At 32.0% G+C, this 26,160-nt stretch overlaps 2 protein-coding genes and 1 long non-coding RNA gene across 10 annotated transcripts in view; 2 read left to right on the top strand and 1 right to left on the bottom strand.

The window, feature by feature from the left end:
* Nucleotides 1-11,373, bottom strand: part of LOC109533814 (MAP7 domain-containing protein 1) — a 28,791-nt gene extending 17,418 nt beyond the window's left edge. For 2 of the 8 annotated variants that reach the window (XM_019899261.2, XM_019899264.2), the window contains exon 1: nucleotides 11,231-11,373. In XM_019899261.2, coding sequence (XP_019754820.1) covers nucleotides 11,231-11,276 — 46 coding nt within the window. In that variant the 5' untranslated portion in view covers nucleotides 11,277-11,373. Of the gene's footprint in view, nucleotides 1-34; nucleotides 290-4,038; nucleotides 4,084-11,230 lie in introns of those variants that run through there. The other 6 variants (XM_019899259.2, XM_019899258.2, XM_019899260.2 and 3 more) reach the window with 5 other exon arrangements.
* Nucleotides 11,374-11,656: 283 nt separating this feature from the next.
* LOC125503596 lies at nucleotides 11,657-13,048 on the top strand. The gene is made up of 2 exons (XR_007280980.1): nucleotides 11,657-11,903; nucleotides 12,077-13,048. It is a non-coding gene; the product is annotated as an uncharacterized LOC125503596 (long non-coding RNA).
* A 2,565-nt stretch (nucleotides 13,049-15,613) lies between these two features.
* Nucleotides 15,614-22,302, top strand: LOC109533816 (nicotinamidase). Its single transcript, XM_048668231.1, has 6 exons — nucleotides 15,614-15,655; nucleotides 17,446-17,667; nucleotides 19,275-19,371; nucleotides 19,430-19,701; nucleotides 21,441-21,609; nucleotides 21,662-22,302. Exons 1-6 carry the CDS (start codon nucleotides 15,614-15,616, stop codon nucleotides 21,925-21,927), a joined length of 1,068 nt encoding a protein of 355 aa, XP_048524188.1. The 3' UTR covers nucleotides 21,928-22,302.
* Nucleotides 22,303-26,160: the final 3,858 nt, after the last annotated feature.

Below are 26,160 nucleotides of genomic sequence, written 5' to 3'. Positions count from 1 at the left end.
TGTATAATATGTAAATATACATACTCTCACATACCTACATGAATGTTTTTTTTACAACTTCCCCTATCATATTGCTTGACTTTGAGCACATCACTATGGGATACATTTTCCTGCGAAAGAGTTCTAACTAATATACTCCGGATACAATTAAGATGTTCACTAAAACTTTCATTCTGATACTTCATCATCCCTCATCAAGATACTCGAAAGATTTCGGCAGCCCGACAGAATACTGAGTGTTCCGACATCCGTTCTCACAATTACCCAACACGACTGAAACATTTTGTTTATCGACGACAGCCTGGTAGGTTGCGGTTCATAGATAAAACACGATCAAAACATTACAACAAACCTGCGCGCTTATATTTTATTGTTGTAGAATGACTTGTATTTGACCCTGGTGGTCATCTACATTTTCTTGGACGATTTCCGATTTTCGCGCACCGTGCACCGCCCAAAATTACCCAACTAATGAGTTTCAGTTGCAATTAGCATCAAATAGGTGCGGTATGAGTCAGGTTGTCATACACCTTACGGGTTCTTGAATAATTTATTTTACATTTCTTGGTCTTGGTCACTGATTGCAAGCGGTAAATTAGTTATCTTGCCCTCTCCAGGGGTAATAATCGCATCGTATATACTGATTTATCAAGTAATTAATAAAACGCGTCAAGTTAAACAAGGGTGAACGGGTGTATCAAAGCGAATTTCCGGCTGAAACGAATAATTCTTAGAATGCATAAAATGATAAAATTGGTAATGAGAGAGAGAGATAAGACAAGGATTATAAGGGATTTAAATTGTTTTTCCAGTACATAATGTATGTTCGAGCGCACGTCAAGCCAATTACCTTTAACAATTAAGCTGATCTTAATATACTGAATCACAAGTTTCTATACAGAGTGCTTCAACTTTGAAATTGACTGGTTAAATAACAAGTCAGAGACAAAAGCACAACTTTTAGCTATGTCACAAGCAAGCACTCTTAACACCGGTTTCGGACCTATTATTCGTCATTACACTAAAATAAGTCACAACTAAAAATTGTTACCATGCATGTATGACTGAGTAATCAGTCAAAAACGTTTTCAAAGTTAATAAAATTTTTATTATTATTATTATTATTTAGAACTTTTTTAACAAGATAAATGTGTATATGCGTGCTTGGGTTAGTTTATGTACACATATACCAAAAACATGCGTCTATTTATGTTAAGACCATCAACATATATCTTAAAACATAAAATATCTGAAATTTAAACAAATTTTCAAAATACTAACACTAAACTGTTCACACTAAGTAAAGACTTAGAAAATTATTGAGAATTTTTTATATCGAAACAGAATATTCACTGAAATGTCAAGACATTATTATATGATTTCCAGTGACCGCTTTGAAGTTATTATTTAACTTCAAACTGAAGACAAATATCAAATCAGCCTATTAGAGTCTCGCCATGTTTGTTTTTTACCACATTCATAATTTCAATCGATCTTTATTTATAGGATAAACATTGTCATTGCCACTAACGCATTAGACGAAATAAAATAAACAAAGCTACGGTTAAGTATATTGCAAAGTACCAAGCTTATAATGTTATAAGTGATTAGGGTGACGAAGTTCCTAATAAAGGCCAAATACAAAATGCTTTTAGCTAAGCGGTAAGGCTCGCCCCAATACACGGCACATTATGTTACTATATTTCCAGCAACTTTCTTCTACCTAATATAAATCGCATAACTTCAATAAGCATCGTATCTAAATCCTCTAGTAAACCTTTTTTTATATATTAAACTGAGCTTCACATGAAGACCCATACAAAAATGTTAATTAAACAAGACGCGAAAGCGATTTAAATGTTTGGTAGATAAACGCACACATAGAGTAAATGCATCAAATAAAGAATAAAACTAGGAAAAGAAAATATAACTTTTTACTGATACTACAGGATGAATTTAATATATTTTCTTTAGAATAAAGGCTGCTATTATTATTAACAAAACTTGGGATACACATATCACAAAATAACATTATTTCATTCATAAAATCAAGTAAGACATTTAATTAATCAACATAAACGCCAGCATAAATTTGAAAAAAAAAATGCTAAATTGATCCAGACTGCATTGAAATTAGATATCAACTCAACTACCCCCATTATCTAAACAAACTCTAATAGTTTTGTTGGCTTCCTTTTAATGGCATTAAACATAAAACCTCGATGATTTATGTTAAGGCGTTAAACTTCCCGATGCCGTTTTTCTCGTATATATTTCTATGCTGTTAACTTGAATTAATTTTTTTAGATAATCTCATAATAAGATGCCTGGAGCATTGAAATTATTTGCTTCGATAAAAATTCCTGTTGTTGCAAAAGTAGATTCATTAGCAAAATCGGTTCACCGTGTATAATGTTTCCATATATAATAAAATCAAGGCATCAGTTTCATAAACACTTATCTTTACTTAGATTATGCACCGGATGAAGTCTGAAAAATGCCAAATTCGATATGATCAATTTTTGATCGATAATTTTTAAATAATTCATCCTCAATCTTGAAAGTTGAAAACATAACATAAATACTTTCTGATTAAGTGAACTGCATGTATTTCAACTTACACCGATTAAAAAAACCTTATTTCCCTGTGGATGGTTTGTACCTGACGAAAAACACCTGAATCGTGTTAGTCGATTCATAATTTTACCAACTACGTAACTAATTAAGATTGGGTCAAAACAAAAATGGCAGGAAAAGAACCGACCATTAGAATCTATAAGAGCTTCGAATCATAAATGGTGTGGCCTCAACATTTCTACCAAGGTCAGCCTTCCAAGGTAACTATTTCAAGCATTCAATATTATTAGAGTCGAGAGAAAAGTTGTGAGTTTTGCATGTTACCTGGTAATATAAAAAGTGATCACGTCATACTACTGAAAATAGTCCAACATCCTAATATGCTTCAATTTTAACCCTTAAAAATTATTATAACTGAATGCTTCGTACGCTTCCCCGATATTTTCTGTAGTTAACTAATTGAAAAAATAATTAAAAACGGACATTGTATAAATATCTTAAACACAGTTAACTCACAATTCAAAAACAACGTATTTTCCTACTAAACATGGCAATATAATACAAAGGCAATCTATCATGCATGGGTGAGGCATTTAATTAATACTCAGCCCATGGAGTTTTATAGAACTCGCAGATATTTCGCATTATTCGTTTTTCTATTTGTGGAAAGCACTTATTCCGCGGCGAAAATTACCATTAGGAAAATATTTAGGTCGATGTGTTGTTAGATCCACCCAAACTACAATCATTGACTAGATGTATTATAGCAATACACATTTATTCATGAACTGTCAAGCATGTTTGAAAAACTTAGTATATTATTTAATTTGAATTATTTTTATTAATTATTATTTTCATACTTTCGATGAACTTTTGCTTAATTTAGACTATTCAAACGTTATTATTAACTAGGAATCCATTGTATGTTCAATAAAAACTATATACAAACATTGGCACAAAAACGTTAGTTAGCATACTCAGACAAATTAAAATACACTACCATTATGTTACTACAAGCAAGTGGCGGAATATTATGTCGGTTATAAAAAAAATAAATTATAGTGTCATTTTTGATTGAGGTATATGGAATCGAGTCTCGTATAATTAGTTGTAATTAAATCAATTAAAATCACATTAATGGCAACTGAAAATTCATCGATGTGAGTGATTCAAAAATAACATATAATTCTTAATTATTTTAATATTAAATAAACAATGATAAATTCAAAACATCCGATTCCTTAGAAATTAGACGGGAATGTTAATACTAGCTGTTCCTTTTTTAGCTCTAATTACACAGCAACACAACAATAACTATATTTCAATGACTTCTGTCGAATTTCTAATCTATTAATGGTTGAATGATTAGGTGATCAAATAATACAGAAAAAAATTAATATCGATTTTCTGTTAGTTGTTATTGTGTTAACTGTAAAGCAATCATAAAAATAATGTCCTCACCATCTTGTTCAATGTTAAAACTAGAAAAATGTAGTGGATGACAATCTGAAATCAAATTAAAAGTATAAAAACATATCATAAGGATACAGCAATAAATATATACAGTAACCGTATATAAGTTCCTGAAATAATACTATTGCTTATTGGATTTCAATAGAACGTTGACTAACACTACGTATTACTTAGTATGCTGGCGAGTCCGTACTTATATTCCTTTCTTGAAACAAATTGGCATTTGCAAATAATTACGACATTAAACATTTCGAATGCGTAACTAAAGAACAATCTAAGGAAGGTGTAAGAGAAATTCTGATACGAAAATAAAGGCTTCTATGCCATACGGCATCTGAGACAATTTTAAATATATATAGCACAGAATCTCATTATAGAATATAAAACAGAAATAACTCGCGTCAAATACTTTGAATTCCCTGGGGTCGATGGAAATTGCATCAGTATAAAGATCTGAGAGAATACTAGAAAAATTATAGAAAAACCCAGACAGCAGCAGATATATCATAATTATGAATTAGTTTTATGATTCCTCCTGAATTGCTGTATTCAATAAATTGATAAATATTCAACGAAAGCCATACAGGGATCTCCAGACCATAAAAACCACACATTGGTTACAGACATTGAATTTCAAATTAACACTGTTAGTGAAGTTTGGATAATTAGTGTTTTTGCAGTTCAAAAACCTCTTTAAAATTGTATATTCAGACAGGTTGTTTTAAAATTTTCAAAATGGAGATGCAGTCATACAGGTTAGAGATTGATAATGTGGACAGCTCCTCTATTAGTCTAAAAATATCTATCTAAAAAGCAAAAGCTACAGATCTGCAAACGATTATTTTTGTAAAGGAAATAGTTGAAGTTTACAAGCCTTCTATTTATAGGAGTGACTTAAATCGGCACGACTTTCACTTAGAATCATTTTTGAATTTAGTATCAGATCAACGAATTGACGCAGATTCTAGTGAAATGATGAATAAGAAAATATATAATATAATGTAATTATTAGATAACGTTCCAAATAATGCTATTAAACCATAATTTAAAATAACAATGAAGCGAGCATTGGTCCAATAATTTCCTAAACTAACATAATGAAACATTATTGGAAACAAATTGCAAATAATTTGGTCAATCGTGTGTAGGTTCCTATGGAAATCGTTTTTAATTGTTACTTGAGTAACAGATATTATACATCAATGTGAAATAAGATGTTCAATTTAATATATACAAGACTATGTGAATTTAAAACTGTGCAACTCATTTGCTCTGTCTACAGTGAGTCCCAGAAGTAATGTCTAAATTAATTTAAAATTAAGCGGACTTTTAAAAAAATATATATTTACGACCATCAACTTATTTTCCAAATGATTTATTATTTTTTTTTATTTAAAATAACTGCAGTTATATTTATTTATTGTGTAACTAACCGCAGCTTTCGGTGAATCTCTGCAAACAGAAACAGCCCGTCTAGCTTATCCAAAAAAGCCTGGACGAATATTTTCGGTGCGATTTATCATCTTCAGCCAGAATGAGTCAAGAGTTATCTGTATATACCGGGTGACCACGATAAGGATGCACTGCATAGGGATCTCCGAAACCGTTAGAGATACGAAGTCGGTTAAATGAGGAAACAGTTGCGCAATTAGGGGGCTATACATAGCATTTTCGAAAATCAAGTATTTTTTTAATTTTTGAGATATTTAGAAAAGTGATTTTTCGGATTTCCGTTTATTTTCATTTTTGTATTGTGTCAACATGTTTTTCTAAATTTTGCCTATTTTACATGTAGTTTCATTAACAATAAAATAATGTAGCATTGTTAGGCATCATGTTAATCCGTGTTAATTGGGCCTTTCGCGATAAATGTGGGATTTAAATTTCATGAATCGATTTACAAAGTTTGACAAACAACCAAGATAATTTCCATTGAAGACGAAAGCGAATCCCGAATCGAATGACCGATGATGGTCATTTGGATTGCTGCGGCTTGATGATTAAAGGTATTTTTTTATATTTTATTGAATATTTTTCCAACCTGCCTGGAGAGTTTAAAATACGTAAATTCTCATCAAATATTTAACAAAAAGTAGATGAAGGAATAGTATTGAAAGAGATCTCGAATTCCAACAATATGGATCTTCATCCCAATGTCATGATGGTGAGGCAATGACTGACAAGTTTCTGTTGAATTGGCCATATCAATTTTTTATTCGAGTCCATCTGACAATGATTGCGTAGAAAACACTTTGCAACTTAAGAGAGTCAAAGAGGGAAGAGTTACAGCGGATATTTTTCGAAAAGGTTACACGACAAGATGTAGCAATTTTTACGTACGTAGGAGGGCAACATCTGTCGCACTGAGACAATAAAGCAAGCACCTCATTATTATTATTATTCCGTATGTTTAAGCATAATGCAAACAGTCTATCAAGGTATACTGACTCTTGGATAAACAGGCAACATTGTTATACTCAAAACATTTTTAACTTTTTAGAATCAATATTTATAATAAAAATCTAACAATTTTATGGAGCAAGCCAATATATCGATCACCAGTTACTGGTTTAACGGGAAGTTCGTAATAGTACAGCTTGAACCGTAGATTTTGGTTCAGGGTTAGGAAATGTCGGTTTTAATTTAACTTTTAGTTTCTATAATCATAATTTTAATTCGCAGCTGTTGTATACACACATTTTTCTCTTCTTTTTCGCATCAAATCCATTCTCAAAATCCACTACACAATCCAAAACATTAACCATTGTGCGACCGAACAAACATGGGAGGGATAACCGAAAGCCTGCTCCAATTGCAAGTGAAATGGATCCATTACTGGATCAGATTGAACCCCCTTTGCTTTCAGACAAATAAGAAATTCTGGCTCCCTTTTCTTAACAATTCTACTAGGACACTAACAAAGGCAATCGACGACATTTTTAAGAGCCGAAAGACTGATTGGGTCGATAGCCTATTTCATCACAAATAAAGATTACAAATCATAATATTAATTAAGGAGAAGTGCCCCCGTAGCCGGGTCTGGCTTCACATCATTTTACGTATTGATGCCGTCGTCGGATACGGAATACCACTGGCATTGTAGTCGGCACAGTTTTTGAACAAAGAAGCCCCTGTCAAATGGTGCTTTCAATTTAAGTGTTTGCATTTAAAAAAGTATATTTTAGTGACATGTTGGAAGGCGTAGTAATCGTGATCAAATTCCAAGCTTTTCTGCATCCCTGCGATAAAACGCCTGTTATTTCTCCAGATATGAACTAAATAGACGGGAAATGTGGATATCAGCGATTAAAGAGCAAATATTACATATTCGATCTTAAAAAAAAAACAGAGAAAATGCAGCAAACGTTTCCTGACAAGTAAGACTTGTTTAGTTTACTTGCTGTTGTGCTTAAACAACATTGAAATTGAATATTACTAATAGTTGATTCCTAAAATAAAAGTATAAACGGGTAAACAGCATTTATATGTACATTACTCTGACCAACGGCTGGTTTTCTGGGAATAACTTCTTTAAATACGCCCTTACAAGATGATTGATATCGCGTTTTTAAATTGAAAATTTCTGAAAATCGATTAACAGGTATTTCGTACCTATACAGTGAAAACTCCCAAAACAACATCGTAGGAAATCACTGATAACCTGTAAATGTCAAAGCCACATGCTTATTCAATTGGCGTTCGATATGAATGGGAGACATTGGACCAATAAAATGTCAAAGTCACAGGCTAATCAATGAACCTTCCATATGAATGGGGGACATGGACCAATAGGAACAGGGATGTCCCGAGGAATGCGGTGCTACGCCGAATTCTACTAAATACTCGAGTAAAAATTCCTGAAATGTTTATCAATGCCAGGCGGTATCAAGAATGCGGCGGTGCGATTTTTTGAAATTCTTGGCATTCTTGTCTGCATTCTTGTCTGCATTCTGACCAGGATTTCTGATGAGAGGGGAGATAAAAATTAAAGGAAGACGGAGTATTGAAATATTAATGTTGTTTGAATGTCATTCCAAGGTCGTTGCTTAGTTCATGCTTTTAATATACATATTTTTGCGATTTTGTTTACACTCTTTTTTTTTCATTGTGAGAAAACCCAGACGTTGGCCAGAGGTATGTTTAGATTTCATTTATCTAGTTTATACTTTAATTGAGCAATCAAATATATATAATTAAAATTAGGTTACATCGATATTAAACCATTACAGCAAGCAACTTAAACTCAATGGTAAAACTGGTGAGTTTTACAGGTTTATAGGCCATCGTGAATCTTTCTTCGTGACTTACACTAACTGATAGCTACATACTATCAGGTTTTCTAAGACTGAATATTTAATATTTGCTCTTTTAATAGCTGCTTTTTGAGACTTTTTGATTGTAGGAACACATTTGGAATACACAACCGTACACAAACTTACTCTTATTTTTAATACTGAATAAGATGAAATGATAAAAAATGCGGGTTTCCATTTGAAAACATTGATTTTGGGCGGTTTTCTCAACGTCATTTTGAAACTTACTTTTTAACAATGTGTTAATAGTTATTAAAATTTTGTTGAAATGCGATTAAAGTGAGTTGTTTTCAACAAGAAATGCGACTCGAATTAAGAAGCACATATTCCAATATAGAAAAAACTAATTGTTATTCGATTGGCTGCAACTGTAATTTTTTACATAAAATTTTAAATACATATACATATCAAAAACGGTTACTTAGGTATAGGATATTATACATAAAATATATTTAGAATTAGGAGTAGAATTCAAAATTGTTAAAATATATAGTGTTCCGTTTAAAATAAGCAAGTTCCTACCTCCTTTCGGTATAACCGGAAATGTGGCCATGTTGAAAATATTTTAGATCGCTGCCCCCAATGACTCCGGCACACTGTACAATTTTCAAATTTCTGCTAATTATAGTTTGCCAGATATCGACCGCGGCGGTTCCCAGTGGGACACCCTGTATAAATCTTATGCTTTATTTACGATAAAAAGATTCCGTTTTTATGTGTTCAAATGACACTTTAACAATTAATGGGACACCCTGTATATAAAATAAATAGGTACCCTGCAGATCGGTTCTGCAATCTAAATTCTACGTTATATCTGCTCTGTGGAATACAATTCATTCTCTTAGCCCCAGCTATAGAGACATTTTCTATTATGGTACTTTTAAACATATATTAAAGGGATACTTCAACAAAAAAGTAGATAATGTGCAATTTGATTTTAGATTGTCTTACAAATCACATTTTGCTCCACGTATATATTAGTGAACGACTTGGTTTATTAAGTAAATGAGAATATTATTGATTTTATTAAAGTATTGGCGCCTGTGAGTTACTGTGAGACAAATATTTCCAATTTAAGATGATTGGGGCTCAGTTAATATTAACTATTTAACTGATAATTTAATATAAAATTATAGAATAACACTCTCTTGCAAGTATTCAAACTCAGAGCACAAATGCAGATGAATACATATAGGAACAACTTATTGAATTATCCACAAATGGCCGAAACCAATGTTCAAACAAGGATACGACAATTTCTGGTTAAAACAGATCCCAATTTATATCCAGCATTATGGGTTATCGTAGAGAATATTCTCATTGATTTTCCGTCTTCCTATTTGGTCGAACGTGGATTCAGTGCCGTTATGAGCCTCCTCACAAAAAAGAAACCGACTAGAAATTAGTACTCGTGAGGATTTGCGGTTGCTACTCACAAACATTCAGCCGGACATAAATACACTCATAAGATCCTATCAGGTTTATCGAAGTCATTAATTTATTTATATTTTGAAACTAAAGTTATAATTTCAATAAATACTTCTTCAACAAAATGTATCATTCAAGACATCAAAGATAAATTTGAAATTTTTATATTATGCATTTATGTCGACTTCACCCAGGGACCGTAAGAAAGTTTTGACTATGAAAGGTAGTCGGTGAGCCAAACGAATTCGGGAACCACTATACTGAAATAACAACAAAATGATAATACATGCAAATATCCGTTGGTTTTTAAGCGGTTTTAATAGGCCAAAATTGTACGGTAACGAAAAATATCAGATAACACCAGAAGTGGTTGAACCGTTTGGAAGTGAATTTTCTTTTTGATTAGATACTTCAAATATGGGGATCAATTAAAAACAAGATGCGTAATTTGCCATTTCGTTAATAAGGCTGAGTTTCCTAGAATACAATATTTCACCCTGTATATTAAACTACAAGTAGGACATTCCATTGAAAATTCCTTTTCCTTGTGGGTTAGTCACCTGCATATATTAAAGTTGGTTAACATTTCCCGTATATAATATTATTTGAAAAATATGTAAATATTATGCGTAGTAGGTTTGCCTAATACCTGCTAAATTTATCCTGGAATATGAGATTTTGCATAGGAACATTGATAAGATAAAAGGCAGATATTACTCTTCAAAGAATTTGCATAGTCTACTTATGTCAGGATCTATTTATATTATGCAGATTAAAATATTTGCTGAACTCCTCGCAAGTCAAACGATTACTCTAATGTTCAAAAAGCACATTCAACCCCTTGGACAATAACATTCGAACTTTAAGAATTAGTTCGTATCGGAACTGCAGATGTTTTATTATAATAGTAAATGGTAGATAAGGCGATATGTTATATTGCCATAACTGGTATTTAAGTTTATGAATTCATTAGTTTGCACATTGAGATGAGATGAATAACATGCTTGATTGCAATTCATTTTATGTAGGTAATTTCCAATTACATTCAAGGTTTCAATTAAAGAATTTTAATGTTTGAGTTTGCTTTTGAATCGAATTCCAAATCAAAACAATATCCGTTGGAAAAATGTTTTTTGAGGAGAGGCAACTACTGTAAATGAATGGGTGTCAAAAAAATATTGCCTGGTTGTCAGTTTATATAGAGACCGAGGCTACCTTCTGTTCACTGGCCTGTTTTCTTTTCAGTCCCATAGCGAGAATAGAAACGGATCGATTATTAGTTTTTTTAGCAAAAAAAATACCGATGAGACCCACAGATGGTGATTTTTTTCACCTTATATAATGAGCGAATTTACCACCTCAGTACGGCTACCCGAGGGGCCACAATCAATGCGAAGTATATGGAATATATAGAAGCATTATTAAAGTACCGGTCTAACCTGAATTCTTAGGTTGTTCTGGGATTTCTCGTACATTTTCTGCCATTTTGGCACCACTAACACTACTCACTATTCAACCAACGACATATCACATCGAAACCGAACATTTCATTTGACGTCTGACAAGTGACACACCCAATTTGGGAAACCTCGCACAGATGGCAGAGAATACAATGCATCATTGGGAATGACCGGTAGTGTCTAGAGGATCTCTGATGTATACTACGAACATATTGTTAAAACTACTGTAGTTAAAATGTCGTAGATTTTAAAAAATATTTGATTAATTGTTTTGCTAATTTAAAAGTAAATTTGTGGGATTTGTTTCAGTGTAAAAAATATCAAAAAGCAATTTTTAATCAATCGATCAAGCAAATCGGATAAATTGGGTCAGCTTTGAATCTTTTAAAAAAATTCTGTGTAAAAATTCACAACAGGGAAATGACGCTAATTGTTTAAATATCCAAAATATATTCTCTAGATACTGAAGTATTTGACATGTAACGTAGGTAAAGGTTAAAACGGTAACCTTCACAAATTTCATAAATATATTGATGCCGTCATCCACCTTCAAAGTTAACGGTTCAATTACGATTATATTTATCTATGTCAGCAGCTTTTGTTTATGTGCTCATTATCACTCATTCATGCCAGCAATACTCATCAACCTAGAGTAAATTAAGACTTGGTTACTTTCGGAATAAATAAGGAGCCTAATATTCATCGTGCTTCTTTATTTGCTGGCTTTAATTCATTTTCAGTCATCCATGCTCAAAATAATACAATTCATTCATTGTCATTCATGTAAATTAGAGGAAAATTACACCAGTTTTATCTATTTCTTAGACCTACATCCGTAAGCCGCCATCTGGAGCGGAATAGTCCAAACGCCAACATGAAGAGAGTTAGAGTCCAACAACGTCAAAACAAGCGTTTCAGTTCCTTCGCTTAGATCACAAAATATCCCCCCAAAAGGGGGTATGTTATGTGGCTTAGATAGCAGATCAGACTGATCAACAGAGTATAAGAAGATACTGAGGGACACGGAAGAAGCCTCCACACTTATTGTTTTTTAGGTGGAAATGTGAAACCCTGGAAACGACCGATGTCGGCTAATCCTTCCACCACCTGAACACCATCCACATAACACTCACCCAGCATTCTGCCGGAAAGGCTTTTTCAATGCCAATTTTATCGAGCCAGACAATAAAAGATCCTCCACATCCTCAACCTGTGAGAACGACATAGAAATTATCATAGATGAAGACAAGTGGATATTATCACAGTTGAGTCTGGTTTATGCACATCATTCTAAAAGCCACCAGCCGTATATTTTGCTTAAGAAACTAGCAATTTTCACTCCAAACTGCTGAAGTTTGTGATGAGCGATTTTAACTGCAACACCTCTGCCTGAAGATATGCGGAAACAGACGCGAATAGGCAAGAGTTGGAACATTGATGGGGAAATAATGAATCTGAGGCATTCAAATCTTGAATGCTTCAGATTCAAGATCTTGGAAGTGCTTCTTTGTCTCACGACATTGGCGTTGGTTACAGAAACCAGCAATGAAGCGTCTATAAATTATAAAGGAATGTAATGTTTTTATCAATCAGTAGATCAACATGAAAGAAAGTGTTATATTTTAAAAAATTTCAAATTTCCAAGGTTTTTTGGAATTAACTGTTTCAAAAAAACTACTAGTAGTTTTGAAACTAATGCTAGAAATCAACTATCAATGAAATTATACAATTTGATCCAAATTGCCAGCAAATTATCTTTACTCTGAATTTTCTCCAAATAAATGTTTGGGTATAGGACACCCTCTTTCACTCACCCCTTCATTTTTCACACGTCACCATTTGGTCTGGGAATATCACAGTGACCTCACACTTATTAGTATTTTTTCTTCAGGATTTATAGCTCATTACTGTTGTATAAAAGAATATAGATGAATTCGTATTTGCAAGAGAAAATCCTGAGTTATGGTCAAGAAAATAGAGCTGAAAATTTAGTGAAAACTGAAGGCCAAATAGGAAAATTTTGCGTTATACGGCAATTAATCTATTATTAATAAATCGGTCGTTGTAGGTCAATATAAAACAATAACAGTTGAAGAATTGAGAGCATGGAGTATGTGAGATTTGAACCCACTGATCTGCAAACCGTTTCCTGACTTTCTGGCGTCTGTTAATTGCGTCTTACGGTCGCTGTGCTTTTCTTTGTTGTGATTTGCAAGCAAGAAAAGAACAAGCCGTTTGTTTGACTTGTTCTTTTCTGTTTTTTGTACTGTGTGGTGGCTATCTTCAGCCCATTTGGCGCCTTGGCCTCTCGTGTTTTGGTCCATTTTTTGGTGGGGCGTGGGTGGGTAGTAGTTATCATAGCTCTTCGTTAGGATGATCTATTGAAGGATTGGGCTGCTTTGTTCTTCATTGTTCAAGTCTCTGGCAGCTTCCCATTGCAAATAGCTATAGATTTGCGAGTTTCTTATAAGCTATGTAGCAGCAAGTACTATAATCCTTACTAATTCTTGACCCTAATACATCTAAGATGGTTTCCTTAAGGAAATTTCCGGCCTGGTTCTGAAAAACAGCGGTCTGTCTTTCAATTTAGCTGCTGGCTGGTCGCACTCTATGTATGCCTTACAGGAAGTCCGCTAGCAATTTATTTTGGCCCGTGTTACTAAGTAACTCCATCCTCCTTGCTCGAGGGCGGAAACTTGTTCGAAGTTGCTTCTGCGGAAATCTGCTTTATAGGCCTGCAAATATTGATTAGAAAACTGAATGAAATATATTGTTTTATTGATGAATAATAGTGCCATCTCATAAAAACACCCTAAACTAAAATATGCAAAAAGCACAATCTGCCTTACTGTAGATATCATAATGTAGTTAGGCACTACATTAAACTTTAATATTCATTTTAAAAAGTTAATTTCAGCTATATAATGAGTATTCTAAACAGAAACCCTCATTGTCGTTGAAAAAGGATTAAATTTAAATATATATATTAGTATGTGGTAATAATGGACGTTTTTTTTCCATCAGATAATAACAAGAAACTTAGAGAGAAATTATATTTTGAAAATAGGAGGAGAAAAGCGAGACCCTGTAAAACTTTTCCATAGTGGAATATAGTTCATAATCTTATAACATTGGAATTGGTGCTAGTTCGTGCCACCCTACACATGAATTTTCGTAGGTTTTCTGTCGTTTCATGAAATATTGCGCTCTGGAATCCACACTATCTAGGTCGTTTCGCGATGTAGGAATTCGCCCCGAGTTGTTACTTTTCACTGATTCCAGTGAGACATTTTCCTGTAATTCAAGTGAAATCAAGTAATCGGTATGGATGCTTGTTATCAGGCTTTTGATAAAGATGGGTATGTTACTTTACTAATATTATTTATAATTTAATTAAGATTTATTTAAATTTATACTCAGGTTAAATACTATTTTTAAATAATGACACCTAAACTAGTATTTCATATAAAAAAGTTGGTTTATTATGGATTAATCTATATTTTTTGTATTGATAAATCGTTACTTTACTGTGAAAATACACATATGTCTCAGATAGCACAAAATATTACGTAAATATTTACTAAACATTTACTCAATATTTATATGGTAAATATTTCATAGCAAAAGGAAATATTTTTTCAATATTATAAAAAAATATTTGTTTTTAATATTTTATTAGCATGAAACAAATAAATTAATATTAATGGTTCTTAGTACATAATACTTTTGCACCTATATATCACACCATTAACACCCAAAAAGTTACTAATATATTATTTTTAAAAAGAAATATTTTTTAAATATTATTAAAAAAATATTTGTTTCTAATATTTAATTAGCATGAAACAAATAAATTAATAATAATTTTTCTTAGTACATGATCTTTTTTGTAACTATATATAACACCATTAACACCTAAAAAGTTACTAATATATTATTTTTAATAAGTGTGAACAAACTTTAGAACATAATATCTCAATTTTCATTAGTCAATTAATGGTAAATATTTCATAGCAAAAATAAATATGTTTTAAATATTATAAAAAAATATTTGTTTTTAATATTTAATGTATATCCACGGTATATAGAAAAATTGGTCGAAAATAAATTTTGCGTGCCCGCAGCAGAAAAGTAAGGGTACGTAAAAGTAAATTCTCTTTTACTACTAAAACCTGAGACGGTATTTATTAAACCAGACTAACAAAATTTGTCGAAAATAAAAAAAAATATCGTGTCTATTTCATATAACGGTATTAGACGATATCAAAATTTGTATTTCACATTTTGACTGAAACCTAGGAAGGAAAATTATAATAATCATTACACACCCTCAGGAAAATAACTCAAGATTAGGATGATAGGATGGTGACCGAGGGGTTGGACCTGCGAACTACCAACTTGAAGGTCCGAGGTTCGATTCGAATCCCTAGCCGTGCACATGCAGATCAAAAAATAACATCGCGCTGACAAAAATATTGCACTATTTAAAAAATGAATGGCTGAACTCCCAACTGGCTGAATTCCCAAGGGGTGGTAGCCATTAAAAAAAATCTAATAAAATTGTTAATTAATATTAATGAAACTAATATCTAATATAAATGTCAAATAAATATTAAAAAATATATATTTTTCAAATATCTGAGTTAAATGTCAAATAAATATTTTTTAAAAATATTTTTTAAATATCTGATTTAAATGTCAAATAAATATTTAAAAGAAATATTTCTTAAATATGTAAGAATCTGTAGCGTCAGATCTACATTAAACATTTCGAAAAAAATATTACTGAAATATTTGTGTGCTACCGGGGGTGCCTATATTTTACCGGATTTTAGCATTTTCTGGCCTTTACATTAACTACCTACCTACCAATTCAATATTCTTAACGCATACAAGGTGTTTATTAGGGTACATACTATATCTATAAATTTAGATGGCTTTTATGTACAGCACGACTAACATTTATATATTTTTCAAAGTCATAACAAAACGTTTGTATATAACCACAGAGCGGCAAAGAATTGTATTATGCGCTGATTAAATCGATGCCACTGTTTTCTCAGTATAGTTAGAGCCCCTTAAATTAAAACATGTGCTTTTTCATTTGCTTTCATGCAATATAATTGCATTTTGAAAGGCCCCTGAAGGTCGTTTTAGAGATATTCGGATTTATATCGATCGGTGCAATCTCATTTTACATGGATTCAGTTATTTTTCTTGAACTTAAGCGGTTCTTCAACAAGATTACCTTTTCTTACGAATTTACGGGATATTTGCAGCAATCTAAATTTTTATTGGGCGAAACGCATTTAAGTATGTGGAATAACCAATATTTGCGGGATTTATTATACAATTAAAATTAATTTAAACTTACTTGAAAAATTATTTGGCTACATACATTCTAAGTATTAAAAATAAGCAAATTTCTTAAATTTAATTTCAACTGATAGGTACATCCAAAACTTTGCTTAACATCTAATGCTTATATAATAATATTTCAAATTAACTTTAAATGTTGACCACTACCGACTGATACAGTCCTGTTGCGGAACTTTGGAATATTTCAATTTTACATATTTTTATTATTTTTATTATTATTTAGTACCAACCATTTTCCGATTTCAGATATTCCGCAATTAATTAAGCTTTCGATTTCCGGATAGGACTGTTCTACTTTCCTAAGACTTTATTCTCTAAAGCCAGTGGTTTGTTGTCTTCTATTGTTGCTGGTGCAATAGGCGTAGATCGCTTACCTACATCTACATATGTTGAAGAAAAAATTCCAAAAGTGTTTGCATCAATATCAGTAAAATTAAAATTAAATAACAACTACATAATTGCTTAGCACACATTTTTCAGTTCTCAAAGAACACATTGGTTTTTAAACACGCTAGAGTCTATCGGCTAGACAAACCTTCGCACAAAAACAAGCGAAATTGGCCATTATCTATCATTTTTAACTTATCTAGCAAAGAGTGGGTATTATATACTTATCAGAAAAATGCAAATTAGTTAGCTAAACTAAAGTTTTAAACATTTTTTAGAATATTTTTCAAATAACCCGGAGAAACAATTGTTTTACTTACAATACATTATATATATGTCAAACAATATTTTGCAGTTAAGATCTTTTATCTATATATTCACTTTTGCTTTTATATACCCTTTTTTAAGTTAAGAAAATATCTATCTAGGTGTGTACGAGACTGAATCTAGTTCATGTTTTTAGGGATGGTTTTTTAAATATTGAAGAATTCAAATTGTTGACACGAGCATTATTTAGAAATGATACCGGCAAAATCTACCGGCTTGAAGATCAACAATTAAAAGACACTTTTAATGTGTTTGATTTAAATGGAGACAGCCATATTGATAAGGAGGAATTTGCTTTCTGTTGGAATCATTGGATTAAAGTTGTATGCATTTTTTCACATCGAAAGTAGCTGGACAGTTAATTTAAGTATTATTAATTTTTTTATTAGAATATTGATTCAACACGAGTTGTTGAAGCGATATTCTTCGTATTCATTTTCACAGCAGTAATTAATGCAGAACTAGTCTGAACTCTAGCGCTACCTTAAACAATAGACTCGAGTCTAATTTGATTGCAGAACCAGCGCTAGTTATTTAGTTTTTTGCGTTCAGTATCAAATTACAATATGTAAATCGTAATATGTTTATAGTAGGTACAAAGTAAGTATATGGAATCCAGTGGCCGCGGCAGCTCTATTTTCCGCTTGGGCAAAAGCCGGCGGAAACTTTTTCAAGATGGGCCGGAGATATTTACACTCTTAATTGTAAGAGTTTGATATAATATATCTCTTTTAATAAATATTTTGTTTTATTCTTTGGCCGAATATAATGTGAAATATTTTTTTGTTATTGTTATTTAACATACAACCGTTGCGAAGATTCATTTTTAGTAAGCACTTATAACGACATGTTTTTGTCAATCAAGGAGCTAACAGAGTTTGACAATACCTTGAGTGTCGCAATATGAATGTGCAATACAAATATTATCTACCTATACTATACCAGATTTTATCTACTTTCGTATAGGTATAATAACGAAATAAATGTTACAAAAATATATTTCACAACTGTGAAATCTAGGCTACAACACTAGTATTGTACTAAAAACTATTATAAACGAATCTATTTTTCGAATTGAATAATTCCTGTTACTACAAGCAAGTAAATTTAAAATATTTAAATTAACAAAAAAAACATTGTAAACAGTGAATTAAACTTTCATAAGGTAGTGAAATAATTCAATAATGAAATAGTTATGCTCGCAGAACATTCGAGAGGCATTCTTCTATTATTCTTCAGTAACAAAACTTAAACTGCTGGTTTCACCTTGCTTGAAGAAAAATCTACTAAAGAAAACGGAATACAGCTTCTTTGTACCCATATTTAGATTATAAAATAATTTATTAATATTGAGTACTTAAAACTTACTTTTCAATTCCCGAACAACTCGGAATATTTTCACGTTCACTATCATTATTGTAGAATTTCATATCATTTTGTTAATTTGCAATTATTTATATCGCTATTAAAAGTGGTTGGGCGAGACAAATTTTGGCGTTCGCCCAGCCTCGCCCACCCCTAGTGCCGCCACTGATAGAATCTAACTTTTACCTATTATATATTTAGAATAGCTTTGCTTGTTTTGTTATTTGTGGTGTAAATATACAGGGTCTTGTCTTAGTATTGTGAATAATTTAACACCTTGCAAGCTCGATAAAGAAGCATTATACATTTATTTAATTGTAATTTAGCCTGCTAATTTATTTAAATTTTATTAGTTTTCTCTGGAAAAAAAATTAAACAGACAGACACTAATAAAATTTAAATTTTATATTATCCAATTTTTATTTTGAGCAGTGGGGTACTATTTGATGATTTTTTTCTGGTAAAAACCCCTTTTTAAGTAACGGATAGAAAGCTTCCAACGTTCATAAATTTTGTGATGCAATGGGAAAGCTTTGAAACTTTTAAAATGAAAATCTTATTGCAGATTGTTCGACCAATATCTGCTTTTCTAATAGTAGATGTTCAAAATGACTTCATCTCGGGTACTTTAAATATCAGCAACTGTTCTGCACAGCAAAACGGTAAATACAGATGCTTTTTCGTTCATTGCGAGAACTAAGAAGCATTTACCATTGCTAGGACTTGACGTCATTGAGCCAATCAACAAGCTTTTGGACACAGTTAAATTTGATGCAGTTTTCTATTCCTTGGATTGGCATCCGAGTGATCATGTATCGTTTATTGAAAATATCGGAGAAAGAGAGTTGGATCCAAGCAGCCCAGTGACGGCAGAAAATGCCCAGACTTATGATACCGTGATTTTTTGTGGTTCGCCTCCTCAGAAGCAGAGGCTGTGGCCAAGACATTGTGTACAGGATACTTGGGGATCTGAACTGCACAAGGATTTAAAGGTATTTTTTTTACCTGGAGCAAAACATATTTTCGAACATTAATATTGAATAAACCAAAGTAGACTATTTCCCCGTTTGTCTACATTCAAGAAAAGAGCATTTCGACTTGGAAAAAGTGGAGTGCAACTCCTTAAAAATATTTATCAGTGGAAAATCAATTCAAATTGACTAGACTAGTGTGATTTATGGACGAATTATCTACCGCTCTACTAAAAAAGACTGTGTTTGGCAAAGTTGTGCCCTCTGATAAAGTTATTTTATCCACATCAGACTGACATGATCATCTTATAGTGCAAATATATTATTTTTCACTATGAAATTTCAAGTTCAAGTAGTACATAACAGAATTCGTGTTATTAATACGCTTTTTGAAGCATTGTGTATATTGGCTCAGGTTTCGAGAAATAATTTCTTTGCACAACCTGAATTCCTGGCTATCGGTATAGCGATTTATAATGTTTGCTTGCAGAAGATCAAACAGCTTCTTATATCAATATGTAATAAGCAAAGAGAACCAATTTTTCATTGTTCGCCGGTAAAAAAACAAGGATTTGGAAATGAAATCCGACATATCCAGAAAACTGTACCGTATTGGATAGCACGTACTTTATTTTGATAAAAAAAATGAGATAAAAAACTGGTAGCTACATACTGAACGTGGCTCAAAAGCTTGCAATTTCAATAGAATATATTTAAATCAATTTCAAAGTTAATTTGAATTGTGCAACATCACAACAGCCACACGTGTTGTGTAGCAAAGTTACCTCCAAAAAAGTATTACTATTTTACGGTTTGAACGTCGCAATATTATTTTTCAGTCAAATTGCTTTGACTGAAGTCAATGCCTGTTAATTAAATGTTCGAAAATGTTGAAAGATAGTCAGTTGAGAAGTTTCAGATGCTTCAATATTTTAAAGAACCTTTGACTACATTTTATTTTGACTGTTATTTTGACTTTGAATAAATTAATCTTTGGATGTTAGATAAAACTCAAAAATTACGTAAATGGGAACAACTACATCCTGGGAAATTAATACATCATCTTATTAAATCTTAAATTTAATAGTTATTTTAAGACGCCGTAGTTGATTTCCAAGCAGAAATTGAAATACCCGCAGAATTTCTCTGCAAATAATTCCGCCGTTTCCGTAAATAAAAATTTGTGTTGTAGGCAATTAATTTAATAATTAACTTTGGTTAACTGCTCGTATTGAAAAAAGCTATATGGTGGTTTTTAGCAAGCAATTAAAAATTCAATGCTATTCATACACTCCAAATATTTAATTTAGAAAATTCCAGAGCCATTTTGATATTCCTTAGCAACGTCGCTAGTAATTTATTTCAAGAACTGCATTCTTGACCATCGGTTTTATATCCTTAGAGGAGATCTTGGACTTGCTTTGAAGTAAATATTGGTAATGTACTTATGCTATTGACTTTCCAAATCGCTCGATCTGAACATACTGAGCTACAAGCATCCTAAACATATGCACTATAGAAAGCTTCTTATGAAAAGCGTATACGCCATGTTGCCTTGATATTTTAAATAATTGCTCATCTGTTCAGACTAGATTGAGAAATTTTCCGTTTGCATGTCTTAAAATTGCCTGAGTTTGAAGTTCTCTTATTAAGGCTTTGAAAAGAAAATAAATATCCGACATAAATCTTTAAGAATCTCCTTGATAAAGTTTTTGTAGTGTCTGGAATGTTTGATTGAAATGTCTGGGTTTCCCAATCAGGTTTTCGATAATGCTACGAAAGTCTACAAGGGTACGAATCCAGATGTTGACTCTTATTCAGTATTTTGGGATAATAAGAAGATGACTGATACTACTTTATGTGCACAGCTTCGGATGCGAAATGCAACCGACATTTACATTTGTGGTTTGGCCTACGATGTATGTGTAGGTAGGTCAGTTAAGTGAAAAACTGACTGAGAATGCTAATGTTCAATTTATAGGGGCTACTGCTGTGGATGCTCTGGCAATAGGATATCGAACAATCCTCTTAGACGATTGCAGCAGAGGCGTGGATCTAACTGATATAGAAAAAACTAAAAATACCGTAATTACAAATAATGGAGTTATAGTAAATTCTTCCCAAGTCAAAGCGATGGTGGAAGGTAGAGACCGCAGACCGGAATTGGGTTACAAACTTGCTATGGAGTTGAAAGCTACTTTAAATGAAAGGAGGAATTCGAACCAGGCTAGTTTCTCAGCTACATGACTTGACTTTGACTATTGACTAAAATTCCACGTTTATGCAATTAAATAAGGGGAAATTTCGCGGTTATTTGCGTGTCTATAATTCAATAATTCTATTCAAACCTAGTCGCTAATTTGCACATTTCACACAATTCAACTTTTGGGTACTTAATTACTTAGGAACAGATTCAACTTTTCTATGAACTTAGCGGTATTTGCCAGAAAGTGCCATTAACCTGCACTGTTTGTTTAAATTATTTTCTAAGGAACGTGTCTAGAATTCATTATCCAACTGTTAGAATAAATGCTAGTGTTGTATTTCGTTCTATGTTAACCGTAGATTTGAGAACATATAAAATAAAGTAGGTACAAGAAGAACTAGTTACATCTTTTTTATTTTCCTTCCTCTTACCAATGATTAACAGATGTCCGGAAAGACATTACGTTGCAACTTACATTGTTAAGCATTTGAATCTGGTGATCTACACCTTCGCAGCTGAAAAAAAATAAGTGTGTTAATAATTTACCACCTAAAAATGCCTTCAAATTGAAGGCAAAAGTCTTAAAACATACAACTTTCATATTAGAAAAATAATTATCGCCAATTTCAGAAGCGATTCAATAGTCAATAGATGATTCATACCTATATCCAATATTAAATTTGATTGTTGGGTCATTAAATTCATTTATTATATAAGTAAAAGGCGACGAAAAGTAGGAATCTCTAAACCCCAAGTTGATAAAAAAGTTTAATTCTACAAATTGAAGCATTGATATATTTGTTAAGCATTATTTAACCCTAATGATTTAGAACTATTCAAAAATCTTTACCAGCTAAAAATGCTTTCATACTGAAAGCAAAAGTATAAGACAATACAACTTTGTGAGAAAGTAGGAAACTCTAAACCACAGGTTGATCACAAAAAAACAAATCGAATTCTAATCACTGAAACAAGAGAAAGTTGTTGAAGAATATTTAAACATTATTCGAGGGCTTCAGATTGAATATGCTTCAAATATTGCATTTCCTCGATCTGCCTCAGCTTGAAGAGGTTTTTAGATTGTATCGACAGATGAAGACTGAAATTTTGTTCGTTGCTGCTTGGCCAGATACGACTTCAAGAATGAATTCATCTATTTTTTGCTGCATTTTGATATAAAATGAACCCGACGATTTTTGTAGGAGACGAACTTTTTCCATACATTTTCCCTTGGCTTCATTAGATTGTTTTCTTTGTTCTCGCACAAACAGTCTCAGCTCAAAACTTACTCATTTCCAATTTTGAACTCACTAACAATTCAGGACCAGTACACCAACGTCAATTGTACATCACCATTTTTTGCGAGCAGTTTGTTTACATGTTCTGAACATAAGCCATTCACCCAAAATTGGGAGAAAATAAGTAAAACTTTAATAACAACGAGACGCTGACAGTAAAGTTGATGTCAAATATTCGCTTATAAAGGATGAGGACTCCCGAGGGGCACAAAAACAACAGGAAGCAATATCAAAAAGCTTCGATAATAAACCTAAATTGTTTTGCTGTATTTTGCTATTGTTTGAAAGTATAAATATTAAGCAGTAATATTATCGATTTTGGTTCCATTTCGCAAGCTTTTTGTGCGCTGCAAAATTCTGTAGAAACACCCGAATTGATATCATTAGCAATGATGAAAAAATGCTCATATATGAATAATAAATTTTATTTTAGAAAAGCTTATTAGTAACTAGTCTGTGTTTTAAGCAATATCTATCAATTGACTAAATTCGACGAGCTCCATATGAGATCATTTGTAATTGATATTTACGTGCTCATATTTCAATAAATCTATTCAAATCAGGTTGCTAATTGCATATCAAATCTCCGCTTTACTATAATTATAATATGAGCAGACTCAAAGGTAATATGAACTGTGTGTCATTGGTCGATCAATTGGAATTAACAGTGTTTGTTTAAACAGACAGGAAAACGTTTTGTCATTAGATTTTGTTTTGGAGCCGCAGCAGTTTTCATTAAAAACCATTTCTTAATCTTTTCCTCTTTCAACGAATTTCTCCAAGCATGGAAACCGACTTATATGAGTATTAAATTTAAATCCTCGATTCGACATTATCGAATTCCCGGCTTCAGATTAATAATCTCCCGTTGAAACATTGTTCATATTGGCTCAACTTTTCCAGAAGTAACTTCTTTGCGCAACCTGTTTTCCTGGTTATCGGTTTAATGATTTATGCCGTCAGCTTGCAGAAAATATAAGAAACTCTCGTTAAATAGTCAGTCCTCGGTCAACAAAATCCTGCAAGTCCACACAGCCTTCTCCTATACAGAGTATTCGGATAGAGCTTGTCCTATATTGAGAGTGATTGATTATGTTTCAAAAAACTTAACTGAACCTATGACGAGTAATGCGTCTTAAGCGTCGGAAGCGTTTAAACATTTATTTTTACCTTATTTCAAGGAAAGCAAAACGGTTATTAATTTTGGTGTATTCGTTTCAGAAAAATTCATTATTTTGAACAAATATTGAATTTTTTCAAAATCAATTTAAACCGCTACACATGCATGTAAGAACTTATAGTTTTTCTTTTGATGTACATCTTGCGTCATCAATATTTATTTTTTTGGAAATCTAGTCTACAAGGAAATAAAACACTTACAAGCTTCAATAAATATTCAAATCAAGTTCCAGACATCGATCGCTTAACATCCTGTACACTAGTGTAATTGTTAACAGTTTGGAATGAATGGAGCTTCTAATTTTAACGGAAAAAGGATGCCATAAATTAATAATCAGTAAATATTGACAATAACAACAAAAAGCATTTATATTTTAGTAGACTCAAAGCGTAAATCCAAACCTCAAAACATGTAGGCCCATTAGGGATGCTGACAAACTTTTAATGGCTATATCAAATTACACCACTATTTTTGCGGAACCTTCACCCAGATTCGCGAAGAAGAATTAATAGCGAAGGGGATATGCTTTCATAGTTCCAAAATTTGAATGGGTCGTTTAGCGGTAAAAATATATTTTCTTATAATATAAAACGGGATTTTAACAACTAAATTCATTTATTATAAGTAAAAGGCAACCAAAACATAAGCAGAATATTACATAAATTTCCCGAAAATGAATTGATCTTTTTTTGCATTTTTTGCTAAGAAAATAGTGTTCCAAGACTCATTAGTGAAGGTGCATGCATTTAGATTTGCAGGCTTTTTTAAATAATAAAAGAAACTAAAGCAAATCTGATTGCTCAAAGAAAAACCCCCAAAAGTTGCGAAATAAGCAACATATTATACAAACACCAAATTTCCATAAAATAATATAAGCGAGATATGATTTAATATAAACGATAAATTTACTTTATTGTCAATATTCGAAGTTCAAAGCAACATCAATTGTACATCTTCACATTTTTATGAGAAGGTTGTTTACATGTTTAGAATATAAGGGAGCCATTCATGCAAAATTGAAAAGAATTGAAGTGAAAGTTTAATAACATCGAGAAGCTGACACTGAAACTGGCGTCAGCTATTCGCTTTTAAAGAATGAGGGTGCCCAAGATTCTGAAAACTAAAAAAAAACAACAGAAGCAATAGACGAACAATTTGCACTTTACTGTTGCTTGGAAGTATCATTATTCTAAGGTCAAGTTATCAATTTCAATTATATTTTGCAATTGACTTTGCAGGTTCTATTTTTTTTACTTTGTTACATTTTCTAACATACTTTTCCAAAGAAACACACGTTCGTCACGTTAACATTGATCGGAGCTTAATCCTAAATATTAAAAAAAATAATTTCAAAGGGTTTATTATAGTTATAATTTTAAAGTCCAGTTTATTACTGTCTCATAGAACACTTTTTATTTTTTGTCGAAACCTAAACATTCCCCGATTATTTAATACTAATTAATATGTTTTTAGCTTTCAAGTGTTGGCAATACGAACGATTCTATTGAATAAATATTATCACTTTCCATTAAATCCGCTTAACGTTTTGATGAATTTGTTATGTTTCCATTGCCAAGATATTAAAATTGTGTGAAGAAAACGCCGGTAAGAGGATTATAACACGTGTTTTCGAAAAGTTTCAATATTTTCCTTTTTGCAAAGTGCTTCGGAGTCATTAAGTGTTTAATGCCATGAATTTTAAATTAATTTTTTAACTGTACTGAAAAATTGATATGAAAAAATAATAAAATTGCCATTTGGCGTTTGATCACGGAGTGGAGCAAGACACAACCCTA

Source organism: Dendroctonus ponderosae, unplaced genomic scaffold (genome assembly GCF_020466585.1).
Source record: "Dendroctonus ponderosae isolate FM_Combo_2020 unplaced genomic scaffold, Dpon_F_20191213v2 Dpon_F_20191213_1, whole genome shotgun sequence".
Lineage (NCBI taxonomy): Eukaryota > Metazoa > Arthropoda > Insecta > Coleoptera > Curculionidae > Dendroctonus > Dendroctonus ponderosae.
Note: the sequence above shows the minus strand (reverse complement) of the source record. Positions and strands in the feature narration are given on the sequence as shown.

Coding starts and splice junctions, on each gene's coding strand:
- LOC109533816 (XM_048668231.1), top strand. CDS start 15,614: ATGGTGACCGAGGGGTTGGACCTGCGAACTACCAACTTGAAG. Junction 15,656..17,445: donor TGCGAACTACCAACTTGAAG/GTCCGAGGTTCG, acceptor ATATCTATCTAG/GTGTGTACGAGACTGAATCT. Junction 19,702..21,440: donor AACTGCACAAGGATTTAAAG/GTATTTTTTTTA, acceptor TTTCCCAATCAG/GTTTTCGATAATGCTACGAA.